Raw genomic sequence first — 13358 nt, 5'->3', positions numbered from 1 at the left:
CTGATGATGTTGAAGAGAGAGTCTCGGAGTGAAGCCTTCGTCAGCAGTGTCTGGACAAGCCAGTGTTTCACTGACCCCAGGACAGGGTACATGCCCTCTGAGGTGTCGACTACGAAGGTGACATTCCTGTCCCTTGTCCCCACAAACAGGGGAAAGAAGATGTGGGGCTGGGGGGACGGGGAGAGGACTGGCATCATGCCAGTGGATATCCCGCTCAAACTGGAATGAAAGACATTTGTGAGGTAGTATTTATCATATGAAACTAATTTTTTTTAAAAATCAAAAATACAAAATAGTTGGTGACAAGTTACCTTGAATGTGTGAAACGTTTTCTTCTTTACACAACTTCAGACAGAATATAACTCCAAAAGACAGGAATGTTGCACACCTATTCCTCCAACACGTTTGGTTAATTTCTTGGCAAATAGTCGCCAGACAGGGACCTTCTCATGTGAATCCTCAAGTGAATTCCCGTCTACCTCTGCTCCTGGCCACGTCTGTGCCTTTATTGGAGTGCAAGAGGAGCCTTTGTTTCACTGTTTACAGTGGTTGCCATGGAGGGACAAAAGTATGTGTTACCATGGTCCGTTACGTGTGTGGTGCCGCTGCAAACAACAGTGTTGTAACAGTGATATCATCCTTATGAATAGTCCACAATATTTAATATGTATGTAACTTAGAGGGGTATGATGATCTGTTCACCAGTAATGCAGTAATGACCCACATTTGAACTAAATGTTTAAGTGCGATAAGCATTTAGGGGGATTGAAATGAAACTGTCACAAAAAACTCACATAAATTACAGAATTTAATTGGAAATTAGACAGTATCACAGAAATGATACAAGAAACATTTTTTCTCAGTCTGAACATTTATGTTCATGTTTTCACATTTCACAGTTCATGTCTCCCATATTTGTGACTCTAATTCAGTCCTATAGCAAATCCATTTTCACAAACACCTTCAAAGCAATGATTATCAAATGCATAATTATTGATAGCTATTTTGTCATTATTTCATGATTTGTGCTGAAAACCTATAATACTACTTGCATAATGAATTACTACATACAGAATGTATAAATGATCTAAGATTTATAGAAAAAAGATGGAAAGGTGATTATTTTTGTCAGCCATAGAGATCATGGTTCTGAATCCAATCTTCACTCCTTCATAGTCAAAGACATGCTCAGATATAAGGCAGAATATTACTTGAATTATCAATGTCTGTTTTGCGTATATTCAATGTATTATCGATCACTGTACCTGCAAAGGTGGGAAACCAGGAAAAAATGTTTTTTATTCTTTAAAAGCCAGTCATATGGTGTGAAAGACATAGAAATTCAAGACACCTTCAGACATCACATTGGCAAATTGACAAACGTTCTTTAAATACTGTACATTTCATCTTGATCTGAGGTGTATACATTACTTCATAAAAAGGCAGTACATGCAAGCTTGCTGAAGAACACATATGATACACTTCATCAAGGATGTTCAATCATCTCTCAGACAATGCAAGAGGAGTGTTTAGTGCATTCTGAAATGACCTAAGCCATTAGTTTTGGGTTGAAAAAACAAATCCACTCCAAAATCGTAATACATTCCACTTGAGCAGAATAATGAGTAAGGGAGTTTCAGATTCATGTTGGCAGTTTCATTTTAATTTCATTTCAAATACATGTGAGATAGGTGTTATGGACTCTAAATTCCACCAAAAAGACTGGAATAGCACGTAAACAGGAATTAAAGAGTACAATTACCACTTCTTCGAGCCTGTACAGGGCTAAAACTGAATTATGGCCCGACACCGCAAACAAAAACACGGACTTCAGGCCAAAAACCTCCTGTGGAAAATCTGCCTTGAGACAAACTGAAAGACCCTACACACTATTCTTTGTACATGTATGTCCTACACATAAACATTAAAGGTCCAGATGTGAGTCTTAACTATGAAGGGTGATGCAGTTGGGTACTGCTAGGGTGACAGGGAAAAGGAAGTCCTGGTCACAGTGATCTCTTGTCCAGTTCTGTCCCACTGCCCGGTGTCGATGGGGCGGGGTTTAGCTGAGCACCACATGCCGGTCAAACACAGACTTGCGCTGCTCCTGCACCTGCCGCTTCCAGCGCTGTTGTGCGTGCTCCACCTTGTTCAGCATGTTGGACCGCGACCTCGAGCGGGACAGTACTGTGTGGGCATTGGCGAATGGCTGCTGGTCCTGAAACAAGCCAAATACAGGATGCTCACAAATGTTTTTTTCTTTACTTTTCTTTATTCTTTTAACTGTCCACAACATCCAAAATTATAGAACACAAGGCTTTCGCAGACAGGCTTTCACAAACATGAATGCACATGTTTCGTGTTACGTTCAAACACTGTAAAGCACCTTCGACAAGGAAACAAATCTCAGTTTGAGACATTTAAGCACTTGTGAGCCTATGCCTTACTTCAGAGCAGAAGCAACACCACCCAGCTAACCCAGAACCAGAGAACTCTTTGGGCTTGCTACACAATGCTACACAGATTCACTGATTCACTGAGATCTGAATGGCTCATTCTAAGTGAGCCCAGCATCTTAGCTGACCACATACCAAGAAGACCAATAAATGGGTTCATAGCACTAGCTCCAAAAAAAATAAAAAATTCCACTAGATATTCCATGGTTCTCCCCATGCCCCCACCCTGCCAGTGTCACGTGATTAGAGTCAGGCCCCTCCATGCCCTGGCCAGAGGGGGACCGCTGAGAACATACCCCGACATCATCATCACTCTGGATGAGCTGAGAGTGTCCGAAGAGCCGTCTCTTCAGCGCGGGCTCCACCAGAGTCAGGTACACCATGTACAGCAGCAGCAGGCCCAAGATGGACAGGTAGATGATGATTGTCACCTGGAAGGCATAGAACAGACCCCTCCACTGGTTCACTCTTCTAACTCTACATCTTCATCAAAGACTTCCACTGGTAACATCACACAATCATTCCACACCCCATTCACATGTCACAGCATATATGGCTGGTCTCATTCTTGGTAGGATTTACAGTTTTGAGCTAGAACAAACCTGAAGCGGCAATATGCCCTAAACTGTGAAGGTAACTACAGAAGTAGTCCAGACACCACTTCCCAACAAGTCTCTGCATTATTAATTTAAAGACACCCAGGAAAGCACTGCCTTTCAAGCATCACAAAGAGAAACCAGGGTTTGACATAATTTCCTCTTTCATCCTCTGCCAAAAGCAACTCAGCTAAAAAAACATTTTACATGGAGATATATGAGGAGATTTTAAAGGCCCAAATGAAAGTATGCATCAAAAAAAGAATAAACACGACATGTCTAAATATGTTAGTCCAGCGTTTCCCAAACCTCTCCTGGAAAACCCATTGTCCTGCATGTTTTAGATCTCTCCCTGCTCCAACACAGCTGATTCAAATGATCAACTGGTTATGAACTCCTGAAGCTGCTTAATAACAAACCGATCATTTAAATCATCTGTATTGGAGGAGGGAGAGATCTAAAACATGCAGGACAAGTGGTCCTCCAGGGGAGGTTTGTGAAACACTGTGTTAGTCAATATACATGTGTTTATTCAGCTGATGTCATTTGCATAGCCTTCATTTGAAAGCACACTGAAAAGAAAAAAGCAATGAGGTATTGCTGCTTTTCATATTTATTTTTTTACATCTAGTTAAAACAATATGCAAAAATCGTGTGTATGAGCATTTGGTTAACGTAAAATGTAGTTATTAACCATGGAGGAATAAATAAGACAGCACGGCTATATGAATAGTCAGGTGAGTCTTACTTTTATGGTGCCGGAACTTCTTTCCTCATATTTGCACTCACAACGCAGACAGTATGCTTCCACATCCTTCCCCTCCACTGGCATGGGCTCCACCACATGTAGGCAATTACTGAATAAATACATAATATGCCTTCATATAACATATATAACAATTCTCAACTAGCAATAATCAATGTCTTAAAAACCATTTAAGCAGAAAGGGTTTTGAGCCATTTGTTCTCCAGGCACCAGAAGATAGTCACCAACCTAGACTCCTATCAGCCAAAACCATGGTACACAGTATGGAGGGTTTCAGTATTCCTTTTTTTCAATTGCAGCTTCTGACAGAATAAAATATTGGATGAAATAAGACATTACACCACATACCAATCCTTCAGAGAAACGTTCTGGTTATAGATCTGGCCTTCCACGTCTTTGTAAGGTGGACAAATGCATTTACATCTTATGTCTTCAGAATTCTGTAATGAATATAAGTGTTAAGAATGCGACAGCTGTTATCTACAGTTGTTAGCACAAGAATGGTCGTATCATATCCTTAATGGTGAAGCATGGCGTTATAAATAATTGGATTATAGCATTTTGTTAAACTGTATCTTGTGCAGATGAGGAAAATTATATTATATTATAAATTATATTATAAGGACGATGCAAGAAACAACCAACACCCAAAAAAGACAGCAGTTTAAAGCTAGCTATCTGGCTCGTTAAAATGATGCGAAATAGGTTTGAAATTATGTAAACTGCTACGTAGTATTAAAACAAATCAGTATGCAGGAATTATTGCGATTCAGTTTTCTTTGGTAATATTAATGTTCCAATATCGCAAAAGAAATGGACCGGATGTGGGAACTGCCTTGACGTTAGCTTTCTAGTCAATTTCGTCAAGAGAGCAAGTGGCTACTTCCAACAAAGAGATATACAAAAGGTTACTCTAAAAATATGGGCGAATCTTTACCTTGGCGTCGATTGTCTGTGTCGATAATGTTAACAGAAAACAAATAAGTGGAAACAGCTGAAGAAGAACTCTGGCGAGGACTTGGTCCAACATATTTTCGACCTTTCTTTAAGAGAAGGTTGTCCAGAAATGTTGCGTGACCTGTTTACTTATTTGCAGATGAAAATAATTAACTAGTTACAAAGAACATTTTCTCGGAGTATTTTTCATTTGATCAGCTGACTTTTAGCAACACTTCCTGCACTCTCGCGAAACACGTCCCCCGCGAACAATCTTCCCCGAGGAAACAAATCTAGGAGTAAATTAATTTTGTTCTTAATGAACATCGTGCCGCTATATTTTTTCTACATTCCGTGTCATTAAGCATTTTGGTAATTATTATTACTGCTATATTTATTATTTATAATTGTATTGACTATTCGAGTGCGCATGACATCACCGTCAACGAATATACTACTTCTACAGATAATATTGTTGGTATGATAATATGATACATTTACTGCTCTGTTTGCTGGTGACACCATGTTTGAATCGGGATTTTTTTTTTTTTTTTTTTGCTAATTTTTAACCATCATTATTAGGTTATTTTACTGAAATGGCCCATCAGGCTTAGTTTTTGTAAAATATAAATGATCTGGGGGAAAAATATGTTTAGAGCTACAAGTAGTTCCCAGCTCCCAATCAGGCCGCTCATTTTCAGTCTACTGTAGGCAAAGAAAGATTTAGAGGACAATAATACTGATGATAATGACCATAACAAAAGATAACATGCTTTACTGTGACATCATATTTAGATGTCGATTACTGATAGATTATTACAAATTGCTGTGTCTGATGACACAACTAAAAACAAAGGCATCTGAAATTATTTTGCACTCCACTGTATGTCAGTGACATAGGCCTACACCATAGTAGGACTACTCAGCTCTGGTTGTGTTGTGTCATTCTGTGTTTATGCTTTCATTATTTTATTCGAGTAAAGCCTGTAGCCACCTGGTCACATGACATTTCATACTTGTCTTCACTGTCTCACTGAAGAAAACCTACCGCAGCTCTGTTTCTCAATACTGGACTTGAATGACTCATCGCCAGAGCTCTTCACTTTGTGTGTGTGTGTGTGTGTGTAATGACTTGTATAGCTTACATGTTAACGTTATCCGTTTACACTGATGCAATTCAGGTTCTGCCCTTTAACCGCTTAACCATTGCACCACCAAACAAAGCTGACCCCAAACTGATAACGTCACACAGTAATATTGCATTTTTTTAGTCATAAAATATAACATTTTGTAACAAAGTTGTAACAAAGTCTTGTTTGTGGCCGTTTGCACAACATCTGTATTGATCAATAACAATAAATAGATAAAGGGGGTGTCAATGACAGTCTGTAATGCATATAACTGAATAACTTGCTCCTTAATTAATATTTTCTATATTAAGTAATTAATTTGCATTCAAGGAAGAAAATATCTGGGTTCTAATTAGCTTTCATTAGTCTTTGAACCCAATTCTCGGACTGCGAGGTTCTGGTTTATGAAAGATGCCCTGTCCTGATTGCCCACTGGGTGCTCCTTTGGGAGCGGGGACACCATGGCGTGTTTCTCCCCAGGTCTGTTTGGGGGTTTTCAATAGCATAAGAATTAGGGTGATGTCATGTTTATTGCAATGCCTCATCAATCAGATCGAATACTGAAAATATCTGGACAGCTCTGTACAGCGGTTAAGAGGCAGAAAGGGACTCAATGTATCAATGTAAAGCTCCATCAAGTCATTGTATATTTACGATCGTTCTTTCAGTAGGCTATTCCTTATTATCATTGTAAATATAGCCTATTATCAGAATGTTTTAATGAAACCCACGTTTTATCCGCATTTATTATCTCGTCTAGCACACACACAAAAACGCACGTTCATATTTATTATAGTCGCAGGTCAATGGCCAGGATATATTGTTTTGAATTACTCGTTCTGCTCTACCACAATTTACACACCACTGAGTCGCGTAGCCGTGGCGCGTGATGGACATTGATTTAGCGGTAAACCGGCAACCAGATACACAGGCTGCTATGGGAACTGCTCGTCCCGTGTGCAGGTATCAGTAACGTCTATCTGCTATAACGAGGGGGGAAGGCACCTTTATTCCAAGACTGACGAAAGGCTGTGTTCCCACCCATTAAACACCTCTACCCATTGCGTTTCCGCACCCTGTACAGACTCTGCTGCCCATATTTGCCGGCAGCACCTATTACATCTAAAGATTTTACAGAACATTGGTTCCCCAGACAGTACAAATATGTATTACAAGAGAACGCCTCACTTTCTAACGGACGAGGTGAGATTGTGTAGGGAGCTTAAAACACATAATGCGTAGCATGGCATTTTTACGACAGGTGTTCGATGCAATCAGTACAGTGCAAAATGCTTTTCCTTAGTCTGAAACGTGACACAGACAGCAACCAAAAATCTAATTCTATATGACTGAATCGTGCCAGGTTGCTTCGTGTTCAAATAAAAAAAAAAAACACTGAGGAATTCTGCAAGGTAGTGTTCCCTTGTTTATTGGTCTGTACCTTTCACAGTACACAGGTAGCCTAATTGAGTGAACAAGGTGAGCCAGTGCCGCGTGTTCTGCTGTGAGACTGCAAAAATAAAGAGAATATTAACCTATCCACCATTCTTCAATATTTAGACCAGTGCATTCATTCATAATATTGTGAACAGAGAAAAGGACAACAGTGGACACACATGAGCAGCAGAATACCAAAGACAGAAAGCAGGCTCAGTTTACCAATCCTGCTGGAAACAAGAACATGTCATTAATGATTCAGAAATGTATTTTCACACTGCCAGTGAATCATGTTCTTTCTGTCAGGCAATTTTAACAATTCCTTATGGCAGTTAGCAAGCCTGTAGACCCAATGTTAGGCTATCACCTGGTATCAACAACCCATAACCTACAGCATGCCTCTATGATTTGAAAGGATTGCATGAACTGTAGAACAGAGTTCAACTGTTAGAAACATTTCCAAAGATACCAAATATCTTTAACATGAACCCTTAGCAAGTGTAATGTGTCACAGCATGCTATGTAATTTTCTATTTTTCATTCTAAATTATTGAGATGAATGTATATGATAACAGATATTGAAATACTAACAAATCTGTATCTGCTGATTGCCCTAGTATGTGCTGTTGGTTATAGACTGGGCAATACATTTTAGAAGACTGTAACAGAGTGGTGTCAGATTTTGGTCTCATACTTTCAAATGTTACATCCACTTCAGAAATTGATTGCATAATTATTTATGGTCACCTGTGTGTTACCTACATATAATCATAAAGGTAATCAAAGCTGGGGTCCTTTGACACTTAGCAGTGAAATCAAGAGAGGTGCCTTGTCCATACAAGTACAAGAAGTGGATTTTCAGAAGAGGTCTTTGTCTGCAGGTCACTCTAATCTTGTTTATGCACTTTAATTGTACGTTGCTAAGTATATTTAAGCATTATACAACACAAGGTGACTCCATTATAGCTTTGAGTACTGCTTTTTTACTATTTTAGTTTGTTTGGGTTTCAAATGGGATATGCACTTCTGAGAATTGTTGATTGCACTAATGCTAGATGTCATGCATGTTATTCAAAGTGAGGCAGCTCAGTTTTCACATTCATTTTATTCTAGTGCATGTGTGCTACACACAAGAAACATACTACCACAGCAACTTTTTTTGGTTACTATACACATAATTAAAACATTGAAAAAATGTACAGTCCATCTCTAACACTGATTCCTAAGAAAATACAATTCTCTATCAAAACCACACTAAGAAAATTACCTCATATTTGCCTTTGGTTGATGTGGACTGAAGTAGTTTACCAGGTTTATTAAATAAATGTAGTCATACACCTACTTTAGAGTGTTAACCTTAAGTTATCAAAATATATTGACAAAGAACTCAATACATATTATTGTCAATGAATACAAAGTGCTGATTGCTTAAATGGGACTAAAAAATACAGTTGCTAAAATATAATTAATATTTACTCTACAAAAATAAAAATACAGGCACTATGCCAAAAAGTACAGCTGTAATCTCACAAAAGGATCCTATTCAAAAACAGTTTCAGAAACATTGCAGCAGCATTAAAAATACAGAACAGGAGTGTGTCACCTAGTATACACACTTTTACAGATAGATTCTAATAATTTGTATAACACACACTTTTTCCTATATTTGGTGACAGTAAGTCTTAAGCATTAATGTCTGGACTCTAAGTAGTTTATCATTGGGCATCTGTGTTGGTGTTATGAAATTCAAATGTAAATTTTTCCCCCATTAGAAAAACAAAAAATGTCATACATAGAGGTGTGCAAAACTCCTTTTAAAATAGGTTAGGGTAAATTTGTCCAAGGCATTCACATTTCAGCAGTTAGTGAGATAAAATGAAGGAGAAGTCATCAAAAAAACATACGTGTTTTGCACAGGTATACCAGGATTCTATCACTGCAGTGAAGCAACATCACTGAAATGGCCGCAATGCAAACTTAACCAAGACCAAGGCAGGAGTTGACAGCAATTAAGGTACTGAGGTCACGAAGGACTGCAACGGAAGGATTACCTAGTGTGACACTGGAATGTCATTTGGGGCCTGGCTGTGTGATTTCTAATTAAGCTTCTATGCACAGATTGCAAGCAGCAGCTGTCATTTTGTTCCGGATGTGAGCAACTTCCCAATCTATTAGCTGTGCAGCTTGATGAGAAGATTAGAATTCTCAGACTCCCGGAGAGCTGATAAGTGGAGAGAGAGAAACAGCGAGAGGGAGGGGGCATAAGAGTACTATATTACATAATATTATCAGTCTGTGGATGTGCCTAACAGATGCACATGCAGATAAGTTCTAAAGCCTCAGTGCAAAAACATGCATTTATCAAACATGATCTGTGTGCTAATGATTTAAATGTGTTCCGTTTCATACATTGTTCCTAAACACATGAACATGATAAAACAATGCATTTTACCCAATAGACACTGAGTCTATTACTCACCTGTTGTCCCTTGATCCATTTTCACCATCAACAAAATGGACCTGCTCCTTCTCCATTCTGCCCAGCACCAAAATTTGCTTTTCTGTATCAATGACACACTGGGCAAAAACACCAAAACACATTCCTTTCAGCATACCATTATATCATCATTTAAGCTTAACTATAAGGGACCTTGGTACTGAAGAATGATGGTAATACCTTCAGTGACTTCAAGGTTCTGTTGCCAAGGGAGATGAAGGACCTGTCATTTTCTGCAAAACAAACACCATTGACCTCAATGCAATGTAATGTTCCATAAATGTCATTTGTGCAGGTTCACAGAAAATTCATACAGCCTTGTTTACAAAAACATCATTTTAAAAGTACAGGAATTAATCCCACGTTATGGCATTTGCATAAGGTAACTCCTCACCCACAACTGTCACTGCACATTCAATCTTCATTTGTCCAATCTCAAGGCTGACTTTGTCAATCTGTCCCATGGCTTCAAGGTCACGCTGAAATGGGAGGGAGTCCATTGCTGTTTTATTCAGGTTGACCTTGTCCTTTAAGCTGTGAAGATGATTCATCACAAGATCCCTGAATTAACTATGAGAAACTCAAGTAGAGTACCTTCTTTTTTCCTCTGAATGGTGCCCTTCTAAATCAGTTATGCAATGCCAAATAACTGTCAACAGAAGAACTGCTCGGAAGGCACTTCAGCTTAATGAATTACAGTGGTCACCATAATGTTGATGCATGATGACACATACAGATACAACCCTGTCATCCAAGAAGGACCATCACTGATCTGATGTGACAGTTAATGGGTGACTCTGAAACTCTCTACTTATTTGCTGCTTACCCAAGCTTCTCCACACAGGCAGTGGACATGAGGTTCAGCTGGCAACCAGTGTCAATCAAGATCTTCAATTCCCACCCAGAGCACTGAGGGTAAGGTGCAGGGATAGAATTACATTTGTGCCATTGCTTTTTAAAAGCTTCAAAAGAGCACAGTGGAGGACACATCCACATGTGTATTTGTGACAGTTGCATTACATATGATGCCATGCAGCAAATAGCATTTGTCAGGCAATTGTGTGGTCACCTTGCAGCACACAAAAATGAGGTCCTCTTCCTCAGGTTGCTTAATGCTCTCCTGTTTGCCCTGGTTAAAGCTATTGTTCTGCAACACAACTCCATTGTTTGCAGGTCTCGTTCCACGGTTGTTTAGCCTGCACCTTGACAAATTGGTCTCCAGCAACCGTCTCTGAAGAATGGTGTGTGGTTGCTGCAAAAACAAATGACAATAATCACAGAGAATACAAGACCTCTCCTCCAGTAGTGTAAATTTAGGGTGACCATACGTCCTCTTTTTCCCGGACATGTCCTCATTTTGGGACCTAAAACATCCGTCTCTAAACGAGGATGTGTCCGGGAAAAAGAGGACGTATGGTCACCCATTAGTCCAGTAATTTTCTCAGAATGTATTTTATTTTATACCACCTAGCAGCCACATCCACTCAGAACCAGAACACTCACAATCCCTCCTTACTTAGTTCATTCAGAATTGCTAAGATTTCCTCCAAATGGCTTTCCAGTTTCATCAAAAGAAAAAAATTGCATATGCCAAGAACAGCTTAGCAGCATTTCCCAAACCTCTCGTGGAGGACCCCTTGTCCTGCATGTTTTAGATCTCTCCAACACAGCTGATTCAAATGATCAGCTCGTTACGAACTCCTGAAGCTGCTTAATAACAAACTGACCGGAGCAGGGAGAGATCTAAAACATGCAGGACAAGGGGTCCTCCAGGAAAGGTTTGGGAACGGCTGCCTTACAGCAACAACCATGGAAACACATGATGAGCGGGAGAACTGTGGATTTCTTAACGAACAGAAAAATCGTCAGTGATACATCATATAAGTATTTAATTTTCTGTACCCCATTCCTCATTCTTATGATTCATGTTTTCATTTTCTTTGCCACCTCACACAGAGTCACGCACCCTCATGCGGGCAAAACCCGGGGGAATATCGACTAATTCCTGCGGTCACATGGCACACACTACTACTTGGACATGACACACCCTCATCAATGCCCAATCAATGTTATGTCTTCCGAGCCTCAGAGTCGCGTCCTAACCAAACACACACACCATCAAATTCACATAAAATCGTAAATCACATTTTACTTTACTTTACATATCTCCGTTAATGAATCGTCTTGGACACAAATTAAGGATGTGGCTGAACAAACATAACTAAATTAGTTGTTCGCTCAACGTATAGCCTATGCATTGTGCGTATATTCGTTTTAAAATTGAAATGGCTTTCATGGAAACAGTGTAAATAGCTCGTTTGTGAATTCATCTGATGAAATATTAATCGTAATTCATTTGAAGTACGATAGGATTTCTGTTTGTAATGTTAGAATAAAATAAAGGGTTTAGGAAGGAAATTAAACCAACCTAGGCAAGTAAAGTAAAACTAATTTTAAAATTAATTTTGCAATTAATGAGAAGTCTGTCTTTGTCAATATTTGGTCTACAATAGTTGTGTCAAATACATAATACAAAATCAGACGGTTTAGACTGCTTCAGGCAGAGCATGGATGTAATAAGAATACATGCCACAAAGAACTAACCAAAATCGTCCGTGTACAGTTAATGGAAATAGACACACCTCTACCCTCATAAATCGTATTTTTAAAATGTCGTTTCCCTCAGAATCACTTTCAAAATATGAAATATAGCTTGTTATAAAGCAAAGGAGTCTAACGTATAATGAAAATATTTTTATTAAGGATTAGCCTTAATAATTTCATTGTTCATATAGGGGATCCCTGACACTGGAGTAGAAAATCGAAAATGTAGCCTACATAAACACACAAACCTTACCATTTCCTTGGAGGTTCCAAGTTTCTTCAGTCCGTCCAAAGGCAAGAGATCGGCCGAGTCCTTGTGGATGAACTGGACCGTCTGTTTCATCCTCCGCTGCTGTCTCAGAGCGGCAGCCTCCCTGATCTCCATGTCGTTCCTGCCGCAGTCCTTTCGCATTCCAGAATATAGCATCGCCGTTTTTGCTTAACCTGAACGCGATGCCGTCGAACCAGATAGAACCTACCCTGCTTCTACTGCTGTCTTTTTATGGGAGTTGGTGAGACGTGTTGACGTCTGGAGCGCGTGTCGCGCGTTGACGGGAGGCACAAGCTCTTGGATAACAGTAGACGGCTCAACAACCCTCGCAGGATAAGGATGCTTTCGGGTGCACACGATATTACAGCATTATAACTGACAGCATACTCGGTTATGTGAATAAATAAATGTATGTAGGACATGAAACGGGTAACATTTTGTCACTAAGTAAAAATATAGCATGTCACTATATTTTTTGTTAATAGCACATTACTTGTTTTTCTTAGATTTTTTTTTTTTTTTTTTTGCATTTCTTTGATTGAACAGGTGAAGGGATACTTCCAACAGGTTCTTGTTATCAGCGCAAAACAACTTGCATTATACAAACAAACCTGCCATACCTGTATTTCTCTCTTTACAATATATACACAATAGATACACAGTTA

The 13358-nt window shown here is 39.2% G+C and overlaps 2 protein-coding genes across 2 annotated transcripts; both read right to left on the bottom strand.

Annotated features, from left to right (window-relative positions):
* Positions 1–1077: 1077 nt before the first annotated feature.
* On the bottom strand, positions 1078–5004 carry LOC118782034 (transmembrane protein 9B-like). Its single transcript, XM_036535250.1, has 5 exons — positions 4756–5004; positions 4167–4258; positions 3801–3909; positions 2753–2887; positions 1078–2218 (listed from the first exon to the last, which is right to left on the bottom strand). Exons 1-5 carry the CDS (start codon positions 4846–4848, stop codon positions 2063–2065), a joined length of 585 nt encoding a protein of 194 aa, XP_036391143.1. The 5' UTR covers positions 4849–5004; the 3' UTR covers positions 1078–2062.
* Positions 5005–8896: 3892 nt separating this feature from the next.
* LOC118782331 (nuclear receptor-interacting protein 3-like) lies at positions 8897–12983 on the bottom strand. Its single transcript, XM_036535645.1, has 7 exons — positions 12676–12983; positions 10888–11070; positions 10645–10727; positions 10213–10352; positions 9999–10051; positions 9801–9898; positions 8897–9542 (listed from the first exon to the last, which is right to left on the bottom strand). The coding sequence occupies exons 1-7, from the start codon at positions 12847–12849 to the stop codon at positions 9527–9529; spliced, it is 747 nt and encodes a 248-aa protein (XP_036391538.1). The 5' UTR covers positions 12850–12983; the 3' UTR covers positions 8897–9526.
* Positions 12984–13358: the final 375 nt, after the last annotated feature.

This window comes from Megalops cyprinoides, chromosome 8 (assembly GCF_013368585.1).
Source record: "Megalops cyprinoides isolate fMegCyp1 chromosome 8, fMegCyp1.pri, whole genome shotgun sequence".
Taxonomy (NCBI): domain Eukaryota; kingdom Metazoa; phylum Chordata; class Actinopteri; order Elopiformes; family Megalopidae; genus Megalops; species Megalops cyprinoides.
The sequence above is the reverse complement of the archived record's forward strand: the minus strand, read 5'-3'. Positions and strand labels throughout refer to the sequence as shown.